This window comes from Mobula hypostoma, chromosome 22 (assembly GCF_963921235.1).
Source record: "Mobula hypostoma chromosome 22, sMobHyp1.1, whole genome shotgun sequence".
Lineage (NCBI taxonomy): Eukaryota > Metazoa > Chordata > Chondrichthyes > Myliobatiformes > Myliobatidae > Mobula > Mobula hypostoma.
Window position 1 is genome coordinate 25466649 of NC_086118.1, and position 18335 is coordinate 25484983.

At 40.6% G+C, this 18335-nt stretch overlaps 1 protein-coding gene across 9 annotated transcripts in view; it reads right to left on the reverse strand.

Moving 5' to 3' along the window:
• Window positions 1-897: 897 nt before the first annotated feature.
• LOC134360227 (myosin-10) overlaps window positions 898-18335 on the reverse strand; it is a 168274-nt gene continuing 150836 nt past the window's right edge. For all 9 annotated transcript variants that reach the window (XM_063074315.1, XM_063074314.1, XM_063074313.1 and 6 more), the window contains 6 exons: window positions 16845-16933; window positions 15419-15542; window positions 13599-13807; window positions 11411-11519; window positions 5644-5816; window positions 898-2682 (listed from right to left, as the gene is read on the reverse strand). In XM_063074315.1, coding sequence (XP_062930385.1) covers window positions 2535-2682; window positions 5644-5816; window positions 11411-11519; window positions 13599-13807; window positions 15419-15542; window positions 16845-16933 — 852 coding nt within the window. In that variant the 3' untranslated portion in view covers window positions 898-2534. The remainder of the gene's footprint in view (window positions 2683-5643; window positions 5817-11410; window positions 11520-13598; window positions 13808-15418; window positions 15543-16844; window positions 16934-18335) is intronic.

An 18335-nucleotide genomic window follows, 5' to 3' on the forward strand; every position in this document is an offset into this window, starting at 1 on the left:
ACAGCAAGAAACTACTAGTTTCACCAAAGCAGCAACTATGAATTATATTCCAGTTTTGTTTGATTTGCATCACCAGTAACATTTCTCAATGTTCAAAGCTTTTGATTACCAACTGACAGCTGTTTCTGCAGCTTTGACACTGGCAGAGCACATTCCTACCCTTACACCCACTGGCATCACTGCACCACACAATTCCTGGTTGCCAGCATCTTGATTTTAGGAACAGGGTGCACTATCTAGTAAACTGGTAATCTGCAATCCCAAAGGTTAAGGGGTTATTTACAGTGGCTCAGGAAAGTATAATGGCAATAACTTTGGCCCAGTTTTGTTTTTGTGCTCAAGTGTGCACCTCATCCATCCCACTGATCTGCTCCCAGCAAATTCCACATTAATCAGGCTGAACAAATTTATTCGAGAGTATTAGTGCAGTCAGACTGTTGAAACTCTAGGAGAAAAATCAAATTAGGGCATAACAAAAATATTCATTTCTAAAACAGATACTCTACTCTTCATAATCATTCTGTGTGAGAAGTATGACCTTATTTAAATAATTTAAATCACTATTTAGCATATTTTAGGGAAATAAGCATCAGCTGCCTTATCCCAAAGAATTTTTTTGGTGTTTGGAGCAGGTTTGGGGTGGGAGAAGGAAATAAGAATCTGTGGTTCATTTTAATGAAGTAATTAGTTCAAAGGGAATACTGCAGGGTTGAAATCTCCAAAAGACAGTACAAATTGACCAGGTATCAACAGCCGACTGAACTCAGTACAAATTTTAAAACATCATTGAAGCAAATAAGTGGGACTCATCTCTTTCAGAGCATTAAATGAGAATTACTGGCAAAGATCAAGAACTAACAGGCACAGTTGTCTAAATTAAGAGGATTACACAGGATAAAATGTTGTACTTAACTTTATTGTTTTCTTAAAAAAATTGTTGCTTTCCAAGAATTTTTTTATTGAACAGTATAGCTGTCTAGAAATACAGGTATACAAGGTATGAGAGTGACAGTGCCTAGTGATCAACAGCTCGTACAGAAAAATATTTCAGATGTTAAAAAGTTTTAAACAAGATATTAAGAAATTCCTGCATGGTACAGAAGGCTCAAGGTACATATTCAAAACACCATGTTAACCCCCAATATAAATTCTGATCACAGGGATTTTACAAGGCATGAAGCACAGCTGCATAAAATAGAAAACCATTTTAATGGTTACATACTCAGCATAGTGTATTATATGTTTTTACTGTGATGCCTGATCTTGTAACCAAATTATAAGCCGTGTGTCTAAGGCACTTCTGAAATCTCTTCACATAAATTCTAATGGAACTCCTGTTTGAATAAAAATTGATATGAACTGATTTTCGACTTTGAAACATGCAGCATCTGGTAGCTTGAAGGCTTATGCAAATACTCTATGAACTTTGGAAAATCAAGTGTCCATCACCCCTTATGCAAAAAAACATTAGCTGCATACTGTTTGGAAGAAGTTACATAGGAACAGATTGTGGGAAAGCAGCTAATCTAAACAGTATTCAAAGATTTTAATCAATCAACTAGAAAGGCCAATCTGTTCTGGGTCCATTGTACAAAAACTTTCATCCATATTTGGGGTAAAATTACTAAATAGGAATGGAAGAGGGCATTTTAAAAAAGTGTCTGAAGTACTCATGCTCATGTGCGAAATGTAAGCAGCTTAATGGGAAAACACAAGAACACAGTTCAAACACTAAACACAGTTAAAGAACATTTTAATCACAATATAGCTATTAAACTCCAATTGTTGTACTTCAAAATGATTTGTGCAAATTATGATCCCCACTAACAATCTGAAAAGGGTTCCAGCAAGTTGGAGTGATAGGAGTGAATGTACATTAAAAATCACAAGTAGATTAAGTCACAGGTTTATGACTGATGGTAATTCCAGGATATTTCAGTGTAGCTAAATTTGAGTTATTGATTAGTCCCTGGTTACTCAAAGTATATGTTGGCACTAACAATGCAGGCCTGTCCTTGCATTGAACACGATGCTCACCAGATACTGCCATCCTAATAGATAATTACAACGATAAAACTTGTTTACTCAGATCCAGCAACGCTCACAGTTTGGTCTTTAAACAGCAATTGGCTGCAGATTAACAACTCAATAAATTCTAAGCCATTGTCCACAGAATTATATGGAAATACATGTTTACTTGTACTTGTAGCATGCATAACAATATATAAGGCTCCTTCTGATTACACCCCAACTCCCAGATCTCATTTGGGTTTAGGTGTAGTTCAACATTTTAAATGTGTTCAAATTGGTATTTGATAATCAAAGGAAATTTGGGATATAATATGTAGGGTGCAGCAAGATAAAAAGTAAATTAAGATGCAAGAGGACAATGGCTTACTTGAAAACTTGCTTGTTTTTTAAAAAAATAAAATAGGAAGGAAAGAATCAGAAATCATCAGTTCAGTAATCATTCTAATCTTCAGCTTCTCTTTGATCAGGAAAAGGAGCTCCATGTTAGTTAACCATGAATGACTCTACTCTGCCTGGTTTAACGATTCATTAAGATCACCACCACCCTTACTGTCCACGTCATCATCCGAGAGTTCAAGTGCAGTACCCTCCAGCTGCAGTGCACGTCTTCCGGTTCGACTAGTGGTGAATGTCAGACCAGTGCCACCCCGCCTAAGGAATACAACGGTAAATATCTCACTAGTAAATATTACAAGCCAATGAGACAAAAATCATAGCATTATTTCTACTAGACTTAGGAATAAGCTTTGCATCAATCACTTGCTCTATCAAGTAACTGACTTGGAAACAACTGGCAAGTGCTTTGGATCCATGCATTCACTGTGGCACATTTACAAATAAGCAATAAATATACATAGTTAAACTTTAGTTTTAAAGCAGTTTTGTTAATGAGGAAGCTGATGGGTGTGTACTAATTCTTATAAAATTGGTCAGAGTATAACTGTGGTCCAGCAGGGAAAAAAAAAACCCTTTCATCGTTGAAATCTGTCCGCCTGGAACAATGTGAAGTGGCACTGATCACAAGCCTTTCTGTAAATAACTTGTTTCCTTCTGGTGACGATTAATGCCCATCAATACCACCTGATAATTAATAGTTCACGATAGGAGGTCACAACCTGTACAGTTACTGCCTCACAGGTCAAGACTGAGACACTGGTCCAACTCCTGACCTTGGGTGTTGTATTAATTCCACACAGGCACGAGTTCGTGGTTTACACTGGTCTCTTCTCACATCCCAAAGTCGTGCCCCTTGTGGGCAGCTGAGTGGGAGTCTGGAGGAAGCTGATATGCAGAATGTGTGCAAATGGGTAACAAAGTTACTCCAGCTCAATGTTCTGAAGGAACATTTTCTGTGCAGCACTTCTCTAACACTATAATGTAACTGGTGAGAAACGGGAAATGTAGGATCTTTGTATCTGTTCTCTATCTGCTTTGTATTTTCTGCCGCACATTTACTGTTTATTATGGTAGCTAGTCACATGAGAGGGGACATGGTAAAAGCAAAGGGAATAGGTTACCTTGCTTATTTCGTTGCAGTGGGTAGCTCAGTGGTGGTCGCATCTTTTGCTGATCCTTGAGAACACTCAATAATGCTTTATTGTAAGGATCAAATAATAGGTTCAATTTTCGGATTAAATCATTGGCGCCGTGGGCACATCTTGTAAGTATAACAGTCCGTATGGTCGCAGGCAAGTGTTTTGATTTTGGGTAAGTTTTGCCGCTATAGGAATGTTATATTCACCTTTCACCAGTTTCCTCAACTTTAGCTTTTTCTACCTGATGTTGTAAAATATGTAATAATTTCAACAATCGTGGACAGGGAGTTGAGAAGGCATTTAGGAGGCTGGCCTTCACTAGTCAAGAAGCTGACTATAGGAGATGGGGCATTATGTTGCAGTTCTACAAGTCAATGGTGAGGCTGCACTTGGAATACTGAATGCAGTTTGGCACCCTGTTATGAGGAGGATGTGGTTAAACTGAAAAGTCCAAAGATTTATAAGAATGTTGCCAAAGACTAAAGAGCCTGAGTTATAGGAAAGGTTGGCCAGGATGGGACTTTATTTCTATAAAGTTGTGCCTAATTCTCCTGTGCTCCAATGAATACTTAAAATTATGACAGCATCATCAAATTTGACAATAATAGTCTTTTCCCCAGTGTAGAGGAGACCAAGACTAGAGAGCAGAGATTAAGGTTGAGAGGGTAAAGATTTAAAAGAGACCTTAGAGAAACTTTTCCATGTAGTGTTGTGAGTATATGGAACAAGCAACCAGAAGTGTTTGAGGCAGGTACAATATCATTTAAGAAGGATAGGTACATGGAAGGGCAGGGGCTGAACGCAAAAATTGGGATAGGTTGGGTGGGCACCATGGTTAACATGGACTTGTTGGGCTGAATGGCCACTATCCATGCAGTATTGCTGAGTGACCCCAATACTGAAATAGTGCGACATTACCCAACTTTCAATTGTTACTGCAGAGAAAAGGGAGGCATGGAATGGGGACTGGGAACAGACAGAATGATTAAAGAACATATTAAATAAATACACCTCCACTAAGTAGTCATATCCATTTCATAGCCTAATTGTGTTAGTCAAATTGAAATAACACTGTCAGCAAAATATACACACTGGCAGCTGTTTAGTGGAGACCCAAAGCTGCTGTTAAACTAGCCTTCTTCAACAATCAACACTATATCACACATTGGTTCAGTTAATTACTGGAATTAGTCTCCCTGGAATCAACCACTACATCTTGTCAGAGAGTTAACTGTTCTCGATCTTGGGGGTACGGAAGGCGATGAAAGACTTGTTGCCTGATCACATCTACTGACTCTTGCTGACAAGTGGGTCTCATTGATTTGGACTGAAACATGAGGAGTGTGCTGAATGTAGAGTGGTGAGACAAATGGTACTACTGAGTCTCAGCTCCAGGGATCCAAATTCCATCCTGTCTTCAAAATATGTGTGGAATGTGCACACTCACATTCCCTGCAGGCGCTCCCATTTTCTTCTGCTGCCAAGATGTGCTTGTGGATTAACTGGCCACTAATTTATCGCTTCGTGCAGGTTATAAAGAATCAAAAGGGATTTAAATAAATCAGAGTATCAGAAGTAAGGAGAGGGATGGGACTGTTTGCCTGGGAGTTGACATGGGACCGAAGGGTTGGATGGTCTGTTGTGCTGGTACAAGATGAAAGGGAGATGATAAATAAAGGAAACACTTTGAAGATTACAGCAAACATAAAGTCTGCAGATGCTGGAAATTCAAAGCAACACACACGAAATGCTGGAGAGAATTTTCCCCTTCATTTCCAGTCCTGATGAAGAGTCTCGGCCTGAGACATTGACTCTTTTCCATAGATGCTGCCTGGCTGAGTTCTTCCAGCATTGTGTGTGTGTGAAGATCACAGCAAGCCAAATGGCTTCCTGTACCAAAAATTTCATTGATATTGCCAAGTCCACGAATTCCAGATGCCTTCTCAAATGATAAACTGTGGCCTTCGAACTGGCAAGTCTCAGAGTGTAGAATATAAGTACTATGATCCCAATTCCATCTGAAGTTCATCCAGACTTTTTCTGGCTAAAATTCTTAAAAGATTGACACCAACTTTACCTTAGCCTGCTCTTCAGAGTGTTGACCTCACGGTTCATCGCCTCGGCAGTCTCCGTGGTATCATCCAGTTCCCGCTGGAGTTTCCGACGGGCTGCGTTGGCGCGGGTTGCTTCCTCTTCTGCCTCTTCCAGCTGCCGCTTGAGTTGTTTCATGCGCGAGTTCGACTTCTCCACCTGGAGAGAAAAAAAAACTCAGACCTATTTTGAAGTTGGAATCAGGTTCTGCCTGTAAACTTAACATTAAGCATTCACTTCATCTTTCTTTTCCTACTGCTGAACAACCCAGTAACCCACAAGTTTCTATGGTCCAATCATTTATGCTTGCGAGTGCAAGCAGATAGGATTCATTGTCTTATGGGGACAGTTTTAGGATGACAAACTCATGGTTAGCAGAACAGTAGCTCATACATCAGGTCCTTCTGAAACACTGTCACTGTGCAGGGCTACAGGCTTGCATTATGCAATTGGAGGGCGACAGGGCCCCACGTCCCACACTCAACATTTTAGGAACAGCTTCTTCCCCTCTGGCAGGTTTCTGAATAGTCCATGAACACCTTACTGTTCCTCTTTTGCATTTTATTTTACATTGTAATTCGTAGTAATTATGTCTTGCACAATACTGCTACCACAAAACAACATTTTACAAAATACTAGCAATAATAACCCTGATCATGACAGATTCTATGCACCATCTAACCATGAGACTGGCAACTGAGGCTTCTGCCTCATTTCCACAAATGTCTCTCCCCTCCTATCCTCTACCCACACTTCTTATTCCTTGTTTTGTTTTAAAAATGGTAGAAACAGAAGGTTCAAAAGGTAGCACAAAAATTAAAATCGCTCTCTCTCTCTGGCTATCCATCCCATAGGATGATGATGGTTCCTTTCAGTTAGAAAGGAATAGCGTGTACGTGAGTGGATTTTAGGTGAGTAGGGGGTTGCACAGGTCCAGACCCACCCTCTTGACATCCCCTCCCGGATCCAGTGGCATGGTGGGGTCCAAGATGACTGGGGCAAGTTCTGTTACAGAGAGTGGCCAGGCCAAGCTTTGATGCAAGGGATGCCCTTTCTGTGCTTCGCGGCACGTGTTTGCTAGATGGCCATCGACCCTACGAGAGGGTTCATCCGCCCTTTGGCAGGTCTTGTTTTTCGTCCTGCAGGGTGTCTAGCCACCCTCTTCACCAGGCAAGCCACATGCGACAGGTAGTACTGGGTTACATGGTACCAGTAGCACTCAGACCAGTGACCTGACTGTGGATTAAATTAAAATCTAACCCACAGCTAACATTATTAACCCAAGGCACCATGTACAGAAAACAAAAGGGGGCAAGTTTAAACTTTAAAGTGCAGAACAACGGAACACTGATCTGATACCTATTCTACACCTCCCCAGTGAACCACGGAGCAGATCTTCTGCCAAAATTCACTAGGAATGCATTTGTTATTCTAAAACAAAAATCTAAAGAACTTAAATTATTAAAACACAAACTCATTTTAATTAACTTTCCAGCAGCTGATAAATTTTTACTTGTCAGAAGCAGTATGCTATAACTATTGGGGAGAGTTTAAACTAATTTGGCAGGGGGATGGGAACTGGAGTGATAGGGTTGAGGATGGGGCAGTTAGAACACAGGTAGATGCAGTGTGCATGGAGACTCAGTTAGCACAGGCAGATGAAAGGGCAAAATTGCAGTCAGTGGGAAGCGCTGAAGTGTAACGGGGGGGAGCGAAAATCAAAATGGGTGATGAATATAGGACTGATGGTGTTATATTTGAATGCATACAGTATACAGAATAATGTAGATTATTGTGCAGCAGTTAGAGATTGGCAAGTATGACATCATAGGCATCACTGAGTTCCAGCAGAAAGATGATCATAATTGGGAGCTTAACATCTAACAGTGTATCAAAGGACAGGCAGGCAGACAGGGGATGGGGTGGCTTTGTTGGTAAAATATATAGACCTCCATACAAGAGCCAGGAGATGGGATACAAATTACAATACACAAAAGAAAAAGCATGTAAAAAAGGATAGTACTACGATAGTCATGGTGTATATTCAATATGGAGGTAGACTGGGAAAATTTGAGTTGCCGCCAAATCCCAAGAGATGGAATTTGTAGAATGTCTACGAGAGCAGCTTGTCTTAGGGAAAGGCAATTCCGGATTGGGTGTTGTGTAATGAAACAGATTTGATAAGAAAGTTTATGATAAAGAAACCCTCAGGAGGCAGCGAATCATAAAGTGGTAGAATTCATCTTGCAGTTTGAAAGGGAGAAACTAAAGTCAGACATATCGGTATTACAGTGGAGTAAAGGGAATTACTGAGGCATGGGAGAGGAGATGGCCAAAATTGACGAACTCTAGCAGTGATGATGGCAGGACAGCAATGGCTGGAGTTTCTGGGAGCAACTCGAAAGGCACAGGCCAGAAACACCCCAAAGATGAAGTGTTCTAAAGGGACAACGATGCAACTGGGGCTGGCAAGGGAAGTCAAAGACAGCATAAAAACAAATCAGAGGGCACATAATATAGCAAAAATTAGTGGCAAGTTAAGAGGATTGGGAAGTTTTTAAAATCAGAAGCCAACTAAACAATCCATGAGAGAAAAGATGAAATACAAAGGTAAGCTAGCCAATACAAAAGAGGGTTTTTTTCCTCACTCCACACTCCCAAAAGAGTAAAAGGGAGGCGAGTGTGGATGCTGGACTGCTGGAAAATGGTGCTGGATGAGGTAATGGGGACAGAGAAATGACAGGTGAACTTCAGAACTGTCAACGGGCAGAAATTAGCGTAGTTGTTATTACTAAGGATAATGTGCTAGGCATGCTGAAAGGCTGGAAGGTAGAGATCACTTTGTGACCAGATGGACTACACCCCTGGGTTTGACAAGAGGTAGCTGAAGAGGTTGTGCAGGCATTAATGATCTTTCACAAATCACTAGGTTCTGCAATGGTTGAGGACCGGAAATTTGCAAATGAAACCCTACTCTTTAAGAAGGGAGGGAGGCCGAAGGAAGGAAATTATAAGCCAGTTAGCCTGACTTCAGTGTTTGATAAGATGTTGGAGGCCATTATTAAGGGGGAGGTTCAGGGTAATTTGATGCACATGAAAAAAATAAGTCTAAGTCAGCATGGTTTTCAAAAGGGAATTTGTGCCAAACAAATCTGTTGGAATTCTTTGAGGAAATAATGGAGGACAGACAAGGGTGAGTGAATATTGTTTTCTTGAATTTTCAGGAGGCCTTTGACAAGGTGCCACACATGAAGCTGCTTAACAAGATAAGAGCCCGTGGCACTACAGGAAAGATACTGGCATGGACAGAGAATTGGCTGATTGGCAGGAGGCGGAGTGTCAGAATAAAGGGGCCTTTTCTGATTGGCTGCCAGTGATTAGTGGTGTTCCACAGGCTCAATGTTGGGACCACTTGTTTTCTGGTTATATATCAATGATTTAGATGACAGAACCTTGTGGCCACATTTGCGGATGATACGATAAAAGATGGAAGGGCAGGTAGTGTTGAGGAAGCAGGGTATCTGCAGGAAAAAAAGTGGCTGATGGAATATAGTGTAGGGAAGTGTTTGGTCATGCACTTTTTTATAAGGAATAAAGGTGAGGACTGTTTTCCAAACAGGGAGAAAATTCACAATTCAGTGGTGCAAAGGGACTTGGGGAGACCTTATGCAGAATTCACTAAAGGTTAATCTCCAGTTTGAGTCTCTGGTAAGAAAGAAAACGCAATGTTAGCATTCATTTCGAAAGGACTAGAATATAAGAACAAGGGTGTGATGCCTAGGCTTTACAAAGCATTGGTCAGATCAGACTTGGAGTATTGAGCAGTTTTGGCCCCTTCTCTGAGAGGAGATGTGCTGGCATTAGAGAGGGTCCAGAGGAGACTCAGGAGAATGAAACCCAGAACGAAAGTGTTAACATACACGGAGCATTTGATGGCTCTGGGCCTGTATTCATTGGAGTTTGGAAGAATGAGGTGGGATCTCATTGAGACCTGTTGAAAATTGAAAGGCTTACATAGAGCAGATGTGGAGAGGATATTTCCTGGTGGCTGAGTCTAGGATCAGAGGGCACAGCCTCAGAACAGAGAGATATCCATTTACAACAGAGATGAGGAGGAATTTCTTTAAATCAGAAGGTAGTGACTTTGTGAAATTCATTGCCACAGATGGCTGTGGAAGCCAAGTTATTGGGTATATTTAAAGCGGAGATTGACAAGGTTCTTGATTAGTCAGGAGGGCCAAGGTTATGTGCAGAATGCAAGAGAATGGGGTTGAAAGGGATAATAAATCAGCTATGATGGGATGGCAGGGCAAACAATGGGCTGACTGGCCCAACTCTGCTCTTTTATTTTGTAGTCTTATGGTCTTCAGAGCCAAATGAATGGCTGATACTCAAATAAATGGGCCAATTCCAAATACAGTCCATTTTCAAATGAGCAAATGTTTTAACAACTGGTAGGAGCATTCAATCATTAAAAAAAAAATAGATTAACATATGGAACATATTCCAATACCACTGAGATGGGCAAGCTGGGGGGGGGGGGGACCATCACTACTTTAAAAGGCATTCTGACTTGTCAAAGACTGTCACTAATACAGCATAGAAACACGGCCAGTGTCCACCATGATGATGCCAACAAGAAATCTTCCAATTACAATATGCTACATTCACAAGACAAGATCACAAGACAAAGGAGCAGAAGTAGGCCATTCGGCCCATCGAGTCTGCTCCGCAGCTCCCCTATGAGCTAAACTATTCACCCATCTAGTTCCAATTTCCGGCTTTTTCCCCATATCCCTTGATACCCTGACTAATTAGATACCTGTCAATCTCCTCCTTAAACACCCTCAATGATCGGGCCTCCACAACTGTACGTGGCAACAAATTCCACAAATCCACGACCCTCTGGCTAAAAAAATTTCTCCTCATCTCCGTTTTAACTGGCTACCCTCTAATTCTAAGACTATGGCCTCTTGTCCTGGACTCAACCACCAATGGGAAACAACCTTTCCACATCTACTCTGTCCGACCCTTTCAACATTCGAAATGTTTCTATGAGATCCCCTCTCATTCTTCTATACTCTAATGAATACAATCCAAGAGCCGACAAACGCTCCTCATATGTTAGCCCCTGCATTCCAGGAATCATCCTCGTAAATCTTCTCTGTACTCTCTCCAACATCAGTACATACTTTCTAAGATAGGGGGCCCAAAACTGCACACAGTATTCCAAATGATGTCTCACTAATGCCCCACAGAGCCTCATCAACACCTCCTTACTCTTATACACTATTCCTCTTGAAATGAATGCCAACATAGCATTCACTTTCCTTACCGCCAATCCAACTTGATGGTTAACCTTTAGGGTATCCTGCACAAGGACTCCCAAGTCCCTTTGTACTTCCGATTTTTGAATTTTCTCCCCATCTAAATAATAATCTGCCCGATTATTTCTTCTTCCGAAATGTAAAACCGTACATTTGTCAACGTTGCATCTCATCTGCCATTTCTTTGCCCACTCTCCTAAACTAAGTCTCTCTGCACCCATTTTATTCTTATCAATTGCTTTTAAAGGAATTTTAAAGGTTTAGAGGGACATTCTGATCAGTATGGACCTGTGTCCATATTGTAGTATTCTGACAGATTCTACCACTCATTTCTACATTTGGGCCCTTTAATGTGGCCAGTTAACCCTTCAACTATTAGTGGAAGATTATACTGAGAAAATGTTATACTGGTAGCTGAGACGATACCTGCTCCTTGTACTGATCTGCATGTCGACGTTCGTCTTCAACTTGCATGTAGACTTCCTTCAGTTTTTTCTCTGTGCGTCGTACCAACTTGTTAGCTGTTGCTCGCTCCCTGCAAACAAAGTCACCAACTTAAAAGCAAAATTCAAAACAAATCTACTGGCACAAAATCAACCTGGCAATGGCTCAGGGGAATGAACAAGTAGCAGCTCCAACGACTGCTGACACTATAAACGAAAGCACAAAGAATATAGTTGTCCTATCTAAACAAATTGCATTCCAATGGATGAACTGATGAAGGAAATCAGCTCAGCAGATTTGAGCATTGAGGTCTTTTGACTAACTGAACTAAAATCCTTAAGATTTCTTTTCACTAGATTCAGAGTATCAAATTTCACAAACTTCAGTTCAAATGCTAAATACAACAGTTGTTGTTTGGAGATAACAGAGTGCTATTACAAATGCAGAGAAAACTAATATTCATAAACTTTCAGAGCCTCCAACTTTTTTTTGGTGTGTGCCTGCGTTCGTGTGTGATGATGTCTTTTTACAAGGCGCGGAACGAGAGAGACAGACACAGACGCACACACAGACTCTGTGGCTCGCCACTCCTCACACAGACATTTTCGAAGTATTTTCCCTTTATTTTATGAGGTTGAGTTGCGATCTCAACATTCAACCCGGCACGGATGGAAAGTGTACTCGGGAGTGGACCCCACTGGTTTCGAACCCGGGAACCTCCGCTCCCAGTTCGCCGATGGCATTGCGCCACCAGCTGGCCCGAGCCTCCAACTTTTCTGACTATCAACACATTAATGTATTTCATATTTCAGATTAGGATGAACAGAATAGATTTAAAAGACAGATTAATTCATTTCCCATTGTCCCCAGCTACATATACAACCCTTAACACCAGTTCCCATGAAATATGCAATTTTCTGTGGGGTTAGCCACCTGTGCAAAAGAGAAAGATCACTTGTCACATTTTAAATTGTATTGTAAAAATTAAATGCCAGTTGGTCAAAAAAAAATCAAACTTCTATCACTCTAAACTACTATAACCATGAAACATCTATTCCCTGATGACTTCTTTGCTTCACCACTAATGTTTTGAATGGAGTGCCACTAATAATGAAATGTAAACTAAAATTAGAGCCAGATTCACCCAGCACAGAACCACACTGCAGCCCACTGAGTCATTCAAAACATGAATCACCTATGTATACTAAACCCGTATTAATATCAACTCCAGGTGGAAATCTGCAAACTCCATACCGACAGCTTTAGAAGTCAGGATGAACACAGGTTGTCGGTACTTCAAGGCAGTGGTTCTGTGAACCATCCCATCGTGCTGCGTTTCTACAGCACAGAAACAGGCCCATCAGCCTGAATCGCCCACACGAACAAGATACCTATCTATGCGAACCCCATTTTCCTACATTTATCCCATCTTTCTCTATTCCTTTCTAACCATGTCCCTGTCAAAATGCTTTTTTAAACACTGATTGTATCTGCTTCCACTTCCTCTGGCAGCCTGTTCTAAGTATCCCCCACCCTCCATGTAGAAAAACCAGTCCCTCAGATCTTCCTTCAGTATTGCCCCTCTCACCTTAAACCCATGTCTTCTAGTTTGAAACTCCCCTATCCTTGGAGAAAGACTGTACAGCCTTCATGACTTTATGAACTTCTACAAATCACTCCACAGTCAAGCAAGAACAATGCCAATTTATCAAATCTCACCTTGTAACTAAAGCCCTCCATTTTCAGCCTCCTGCTGAATCCCTTTGGCACGCTTTCTAGCACTACCACAATGTTAATCATCTCCATTTTGTCATCTAGTACAACAATCACAATCCAACTCTGAAAACATACCAATTATTATTCATGGCCCAAAAAAGCACACCACCCCACCCCAAGTGCTGGAATAAAGGAAACTGCTTCTCTTCTCCACTTCATAAACTAGCAATTTGAGTTGGGGCCCAGTTATCAAATGCACTTTGGAACAGAAGTACAGGCCTCTGGGAGATTTAAAAAAACAACACCCAAGGATTATTTTTGCACATTAAATTCAAGCAGCCACTTTAATTTTCTGGTGTTTAGTGGGACTATTCACTGCATTACTAAACTGTCAAGTGAGACTCCAAGGAACCATGCATCTACCCGCTTTTGTTAAATTGGATAGTTATTTTACTTTGCTTCCTGTTCAAGTTGCTCCTCCAGCTGTGCTATCTTAGCTTCCAGTGCTGAAATTGTTGACTTGAATTTGGACTTGACTGATCCCTCCAGCTCTTGCAGCTTGGCTTTTAGTTCCTTATTCTGGCGCTCAAGTTGTTGCCGTGCATTTTCGCTCTTCTGTCCAGCACTGCGCTCACTAGCAAGTTCTGAATTCAGAGTTTCAACCTGCCACAAAAAAAAATCACACCACAGCAAATAGATTATGTGTCAGAAATTTAAGATTTTGTCTTTCCTGAGTGTCACAATTGCCAAGTTTCTCTCCAAGTCTTTGGCTTGAATGTTAGCAATGATCCAGCAAAGTGATGTTGTGCTGGCCAAGTTGACTCTTGGCAAGCAATACAACCTCCTCAGATCTTACAAGTTGCATTGAAATAAGTTTGGAGAAAGGAAGCAAATAGACTAAATTTTATCATGAGCAAATAACTAAATGTTATCTGAAGTGCATAAAATACATTTGCAGAATGTCCACTGCTGTAAATTATTTCTCATGTTTGAACTCTGAATAACCTTCCTTTTACTTCCAACTGTTCAGTATCTGTATGGTCTATGCTACAATATCCTGCTGGCTTGCAAAACCTTGATAAGCTAAATATATCAAAGTGAAGCTGAATGTTTTGACTTAGCAAAAGAATGCTGTGGCCAGCTGAAATCGGCAGATAACAGATAGCATGGAATAAGAGCGAAGCTAACTCACTTAAATTCAAAAGTAATTTCTTGGTGACCTGAAGGAAGATTCTGATAGTAGCTCACCAGTCAAAATCCCCCCTTCTAATCAGATTTCCACAAAATACTCAGGCCAACTATGAGAAAGAACTGGGAAAATGAGATTTTGGTTTCCAAGGTGGGATGACTTCTCAAAGTTCAACCCTAATTTATTATCAAAGTACAGGTATGTCACCATAAACAACCCTGAGATTAATGTTCTTTTGGGCATTCACAGTAAATACAAAAAACACAATAGAATCATTGGAAGACCACACCCAAAAGGATGGACAATGTTCTAAAACAATAAACTCTGCAAATACAAAATAATAATAAAAATAAAAACAAATACACAAGCAATAAATATCAGGAACATGAGTTGATGAGTTCTTGAAAGCTGAATCGACGGGATTCTAATTCTCACGTTGTCTTTTGGTATATAAAGTATCCAAAATAAATAATAATTATATACGTAATAATTTGCAATTTTTCACTCCTATTTTTTGACGTTTGCATGATTTTTCTTTTGTGCGTGGGGTGTATTTGAAGTTTTTCTTGGAATCGCTTCCATGGTTTTCTTTGTTTCATGGTTGTGTGGGGAAGACAAATCTCAGGGTTGTATCCTGCATACATACCTTGATCATAAATGTACTTTAAATCTCGAATCATTGCTCCAGGGCCTTTTGAAAGCAACCAGTTCATTCACCAGAAAGTGGGTGATAGCCACCTTCAACCAGGGCACCTGGGCTGCTTCAAGCAGAAGTTGGGAATTATCATTCCACTGAAAGCCAGACTAAGTGCAGCTACTGAAGAACTGTGAGCAGAAGTGCAGGTATTTCACTTCACCCTTCTCTACAAATTACCAACATTTAATTGCATCCAGGACCAAGCATGGTATAGGGAAAAGGTCGAATGGGTTGGAAATTTCTAGCATGCAAACTGCATTTGAATCTAGTGGCCCGGTGTCTATATTAAAATATGATTTCTGAAGTAAAAGATATCAAGGACAAAAAAGAATGACAACAGAATATTTCCAGTGGCAAGCTTTATAACTTTAATCAACCAATGCCAAACCTGCATTGTGGTTTTTCGGAATCTATCGTTCAGAAGTTCTGTATTGCTCTGTTCTTCTTCAAGCTCTTCCTCTAACTGGACAATACGAGCCTCCAGGCGACGCTTCTCATCCAGTAAAGCAGACCTGCAGAACCACGATAAGGGCAAGTTTACACCAGTTCAATTTTTCACATATCCAAGACACCAATTTGTTTGGTTTAAATGGATTTTAAGTTTCAAATGTGGTCCTAGGGCTCAGAAACTGTGACTGGCTGTGGAATTAAATGTTCTACTTTGAAAATAAACAATTTAAAATTTGATTTCAGGCTAAGCAACTATTTAATCAGGTACCAACACTGATACACTGACCAAGAGTGTAATGCTTGGGTAAATTATCTAATTTCCACATTATCAGATTAGACATTGTAGAATATGGATTACACAAAAATAAAGAAAATACAAAGCCAACCCATCACTCACTGCACATTGTTTATATTTTAAGCAAAAGAAAACTGAACTGGAGAATCACTGCAAGGAGGAGCAATTGTACAATCCAGATTTTGTGCTTTTAAAATGTAAAGGCAATTCTCAAGACTGAAATTTACCCGTAGCTAGGGCATTTGCAACAATTAGAACCTGCCAAATGTACAAGTATATATTTCTTGCAAAAATAATTAGCTGCGATATGGTTGTGGCATTTGACTGCAAGACAGGTTGCATGATCGACATGGCTAAGGAAAATAAGCACCAATGTCCATCAGTAACCACAAGAAACGCTGTGCTTACGTATGGCTTTCCCACACACCTCTTAACCCCACCTTTTATAGTGTGCTTCCATGCAACTTGAATGAGATACTTATGTGTTCAAGATTTCTACATTTGAATACTGTTTCATAGTAAGTGCTTGTTTCCAATGCATCAGTCAAAGACCAAATCAGAAGTCTAGTTATCTACAAAAGACATGATATTTGGGAAGCAGTACTGGTATCTGGAACCAAATAGCGGACAGCAAAATTCTAGGAGGAAAAAAAAAGGCTTCGGACAAGGAAAACATCCAAGTATCCTGAAATGTGCAATATGCTACTTTTGTGTTATATTAAGTGGAGTACCCCAGTTTCAGGGATAAACCTGCAGAGGGAAATTAAATAAAATATGAATGCTGTAACTAAAAGTTAATCTTGAAATCAGCTACCATTTTGAGCCTTACTCAACAGATGCTCACAAACTCCTGAAAAAACTCAAAGTTTGGACTAGCTTGGCTACCTTCAAAAAAATCTTACAGCTGGGTATGTTCAGACAACTGCAAACTCTGGAGGCATTCAACCTAGGCTTTCTTGCTGATGACACATGAAATACATTTAATTTTAAATATCAGTAAATCAATTGCTTTATGTAAAGCAGTTTATATTAAGAACTGGGGTAATGGGCCAATGTCATGCTTCCTTACTTTCCAGATGTGCTGTTTGCAATTTCATCTCCCAGCTCGTCACGTTCCTGCTCTGCATGGCGACGTGCTCGCTCCAAAGCGGCCAGCTCCTGCAAAACAGTGCAAAGTTCAGTTCCATGCAAGGCTCAAAGGCAGCAATAAAGCAATAATCTCCACCGACCCAATTAAAAAATTAACAATTCCTGAGCAAATCAGCATTACAATAAATTTCCTTAGATGCACATTAAGTTTTAAAACTATTAACCTCTTCTATCAGTTGGGATCCTGCCTTAAGTGGCTCCATTCACTTAACTTGGTTCCATATATCCAGAGTACCCCCTGCTTGGAGAATATAATACTGTATTTAAAATCAATAAAATCGTCTACATTTATTTGGGGGTAGTATTCCATACCTTATCATTTAGATGCAAATAGATGCCCTTAGTTCAAATGCTTTGAAATATCTTGCCAGAGTTTGGTTCATAATTATATCAATGTATTTTTGTACTTCTACATTGCTGACTGTGCTGCCCTCTATATGCCACAAACAACCTTCGATGTTTTGCTTTCTAATATATAGTTGTGTCCTTGAGCAAGGCACTTAATCACACATTGCTCTGCGACGACACTGGTGCCAAGCTGTATGGGTCCTAATGCCCGTCCCTTGGACAACATTGGTGGTGTAGAGAGGGGAGACTTGCAGCATGGGCAACTGCTGGTCTTCCATACAACCTTGCCCAGGCTTGCACCCTGGAGAGTGAAGACTTTCCAGGAGCAGATCCATGGTCTCGCAAGACTAACGGATGCCTTTTATATAGTCCAAGACCAGAACAAACCACACAGAAATAGCCAAAATTCAAGTATTAACTTTAGGCTGCACATTTCAAACATTGTGATCATAGAATATAGAAATTTACAGCACATTACAGGCCCTTCAGCCCAATGCTTTGTTGACCATGTAACCTACTCTTGAGACTGCCTAGAATTTCCCTAGCTCATAGCTCTATTATTCTAAGCTCCAGGTACCTATCTAAGATGCTCTTAAAAGACCCATTGTATCCGCTTCCACCACCACCACCGGTGCATTCCACGCACCCACCACTGTGTGGGGAAAAAAAAAAACTTTCCCCTGACATCCCCTCAGTACCCATTTCCAAGCACCTTAAAACTATGTCCCCTTGTGTTAGCCATTTCAGCCCTGGGAATAAGCCCCTGGCTATCCACACAATGTCCCTCATCAGCTTATACATCTATATCAGGTCACCTCTCATACTCCGTCACTCCAAGGAGAAAAGGCCAAGTACGCTCAACCTATTCTCATAAGGTACGCCTTCCAATCCAGGCAACATGCTTGTAAATCTCCTCTGCACTCTATAGTATCCACATCCTTCCTGTAGTGAGGTGACTAGAACTAAACACAGTACTCCAAGTGGGGTCTGAGCAAAGTCTTATATAGCTGTAACATTACCTCACAGCTCTTGAACTCAATCCCACGGTTGATGAATGCTAACA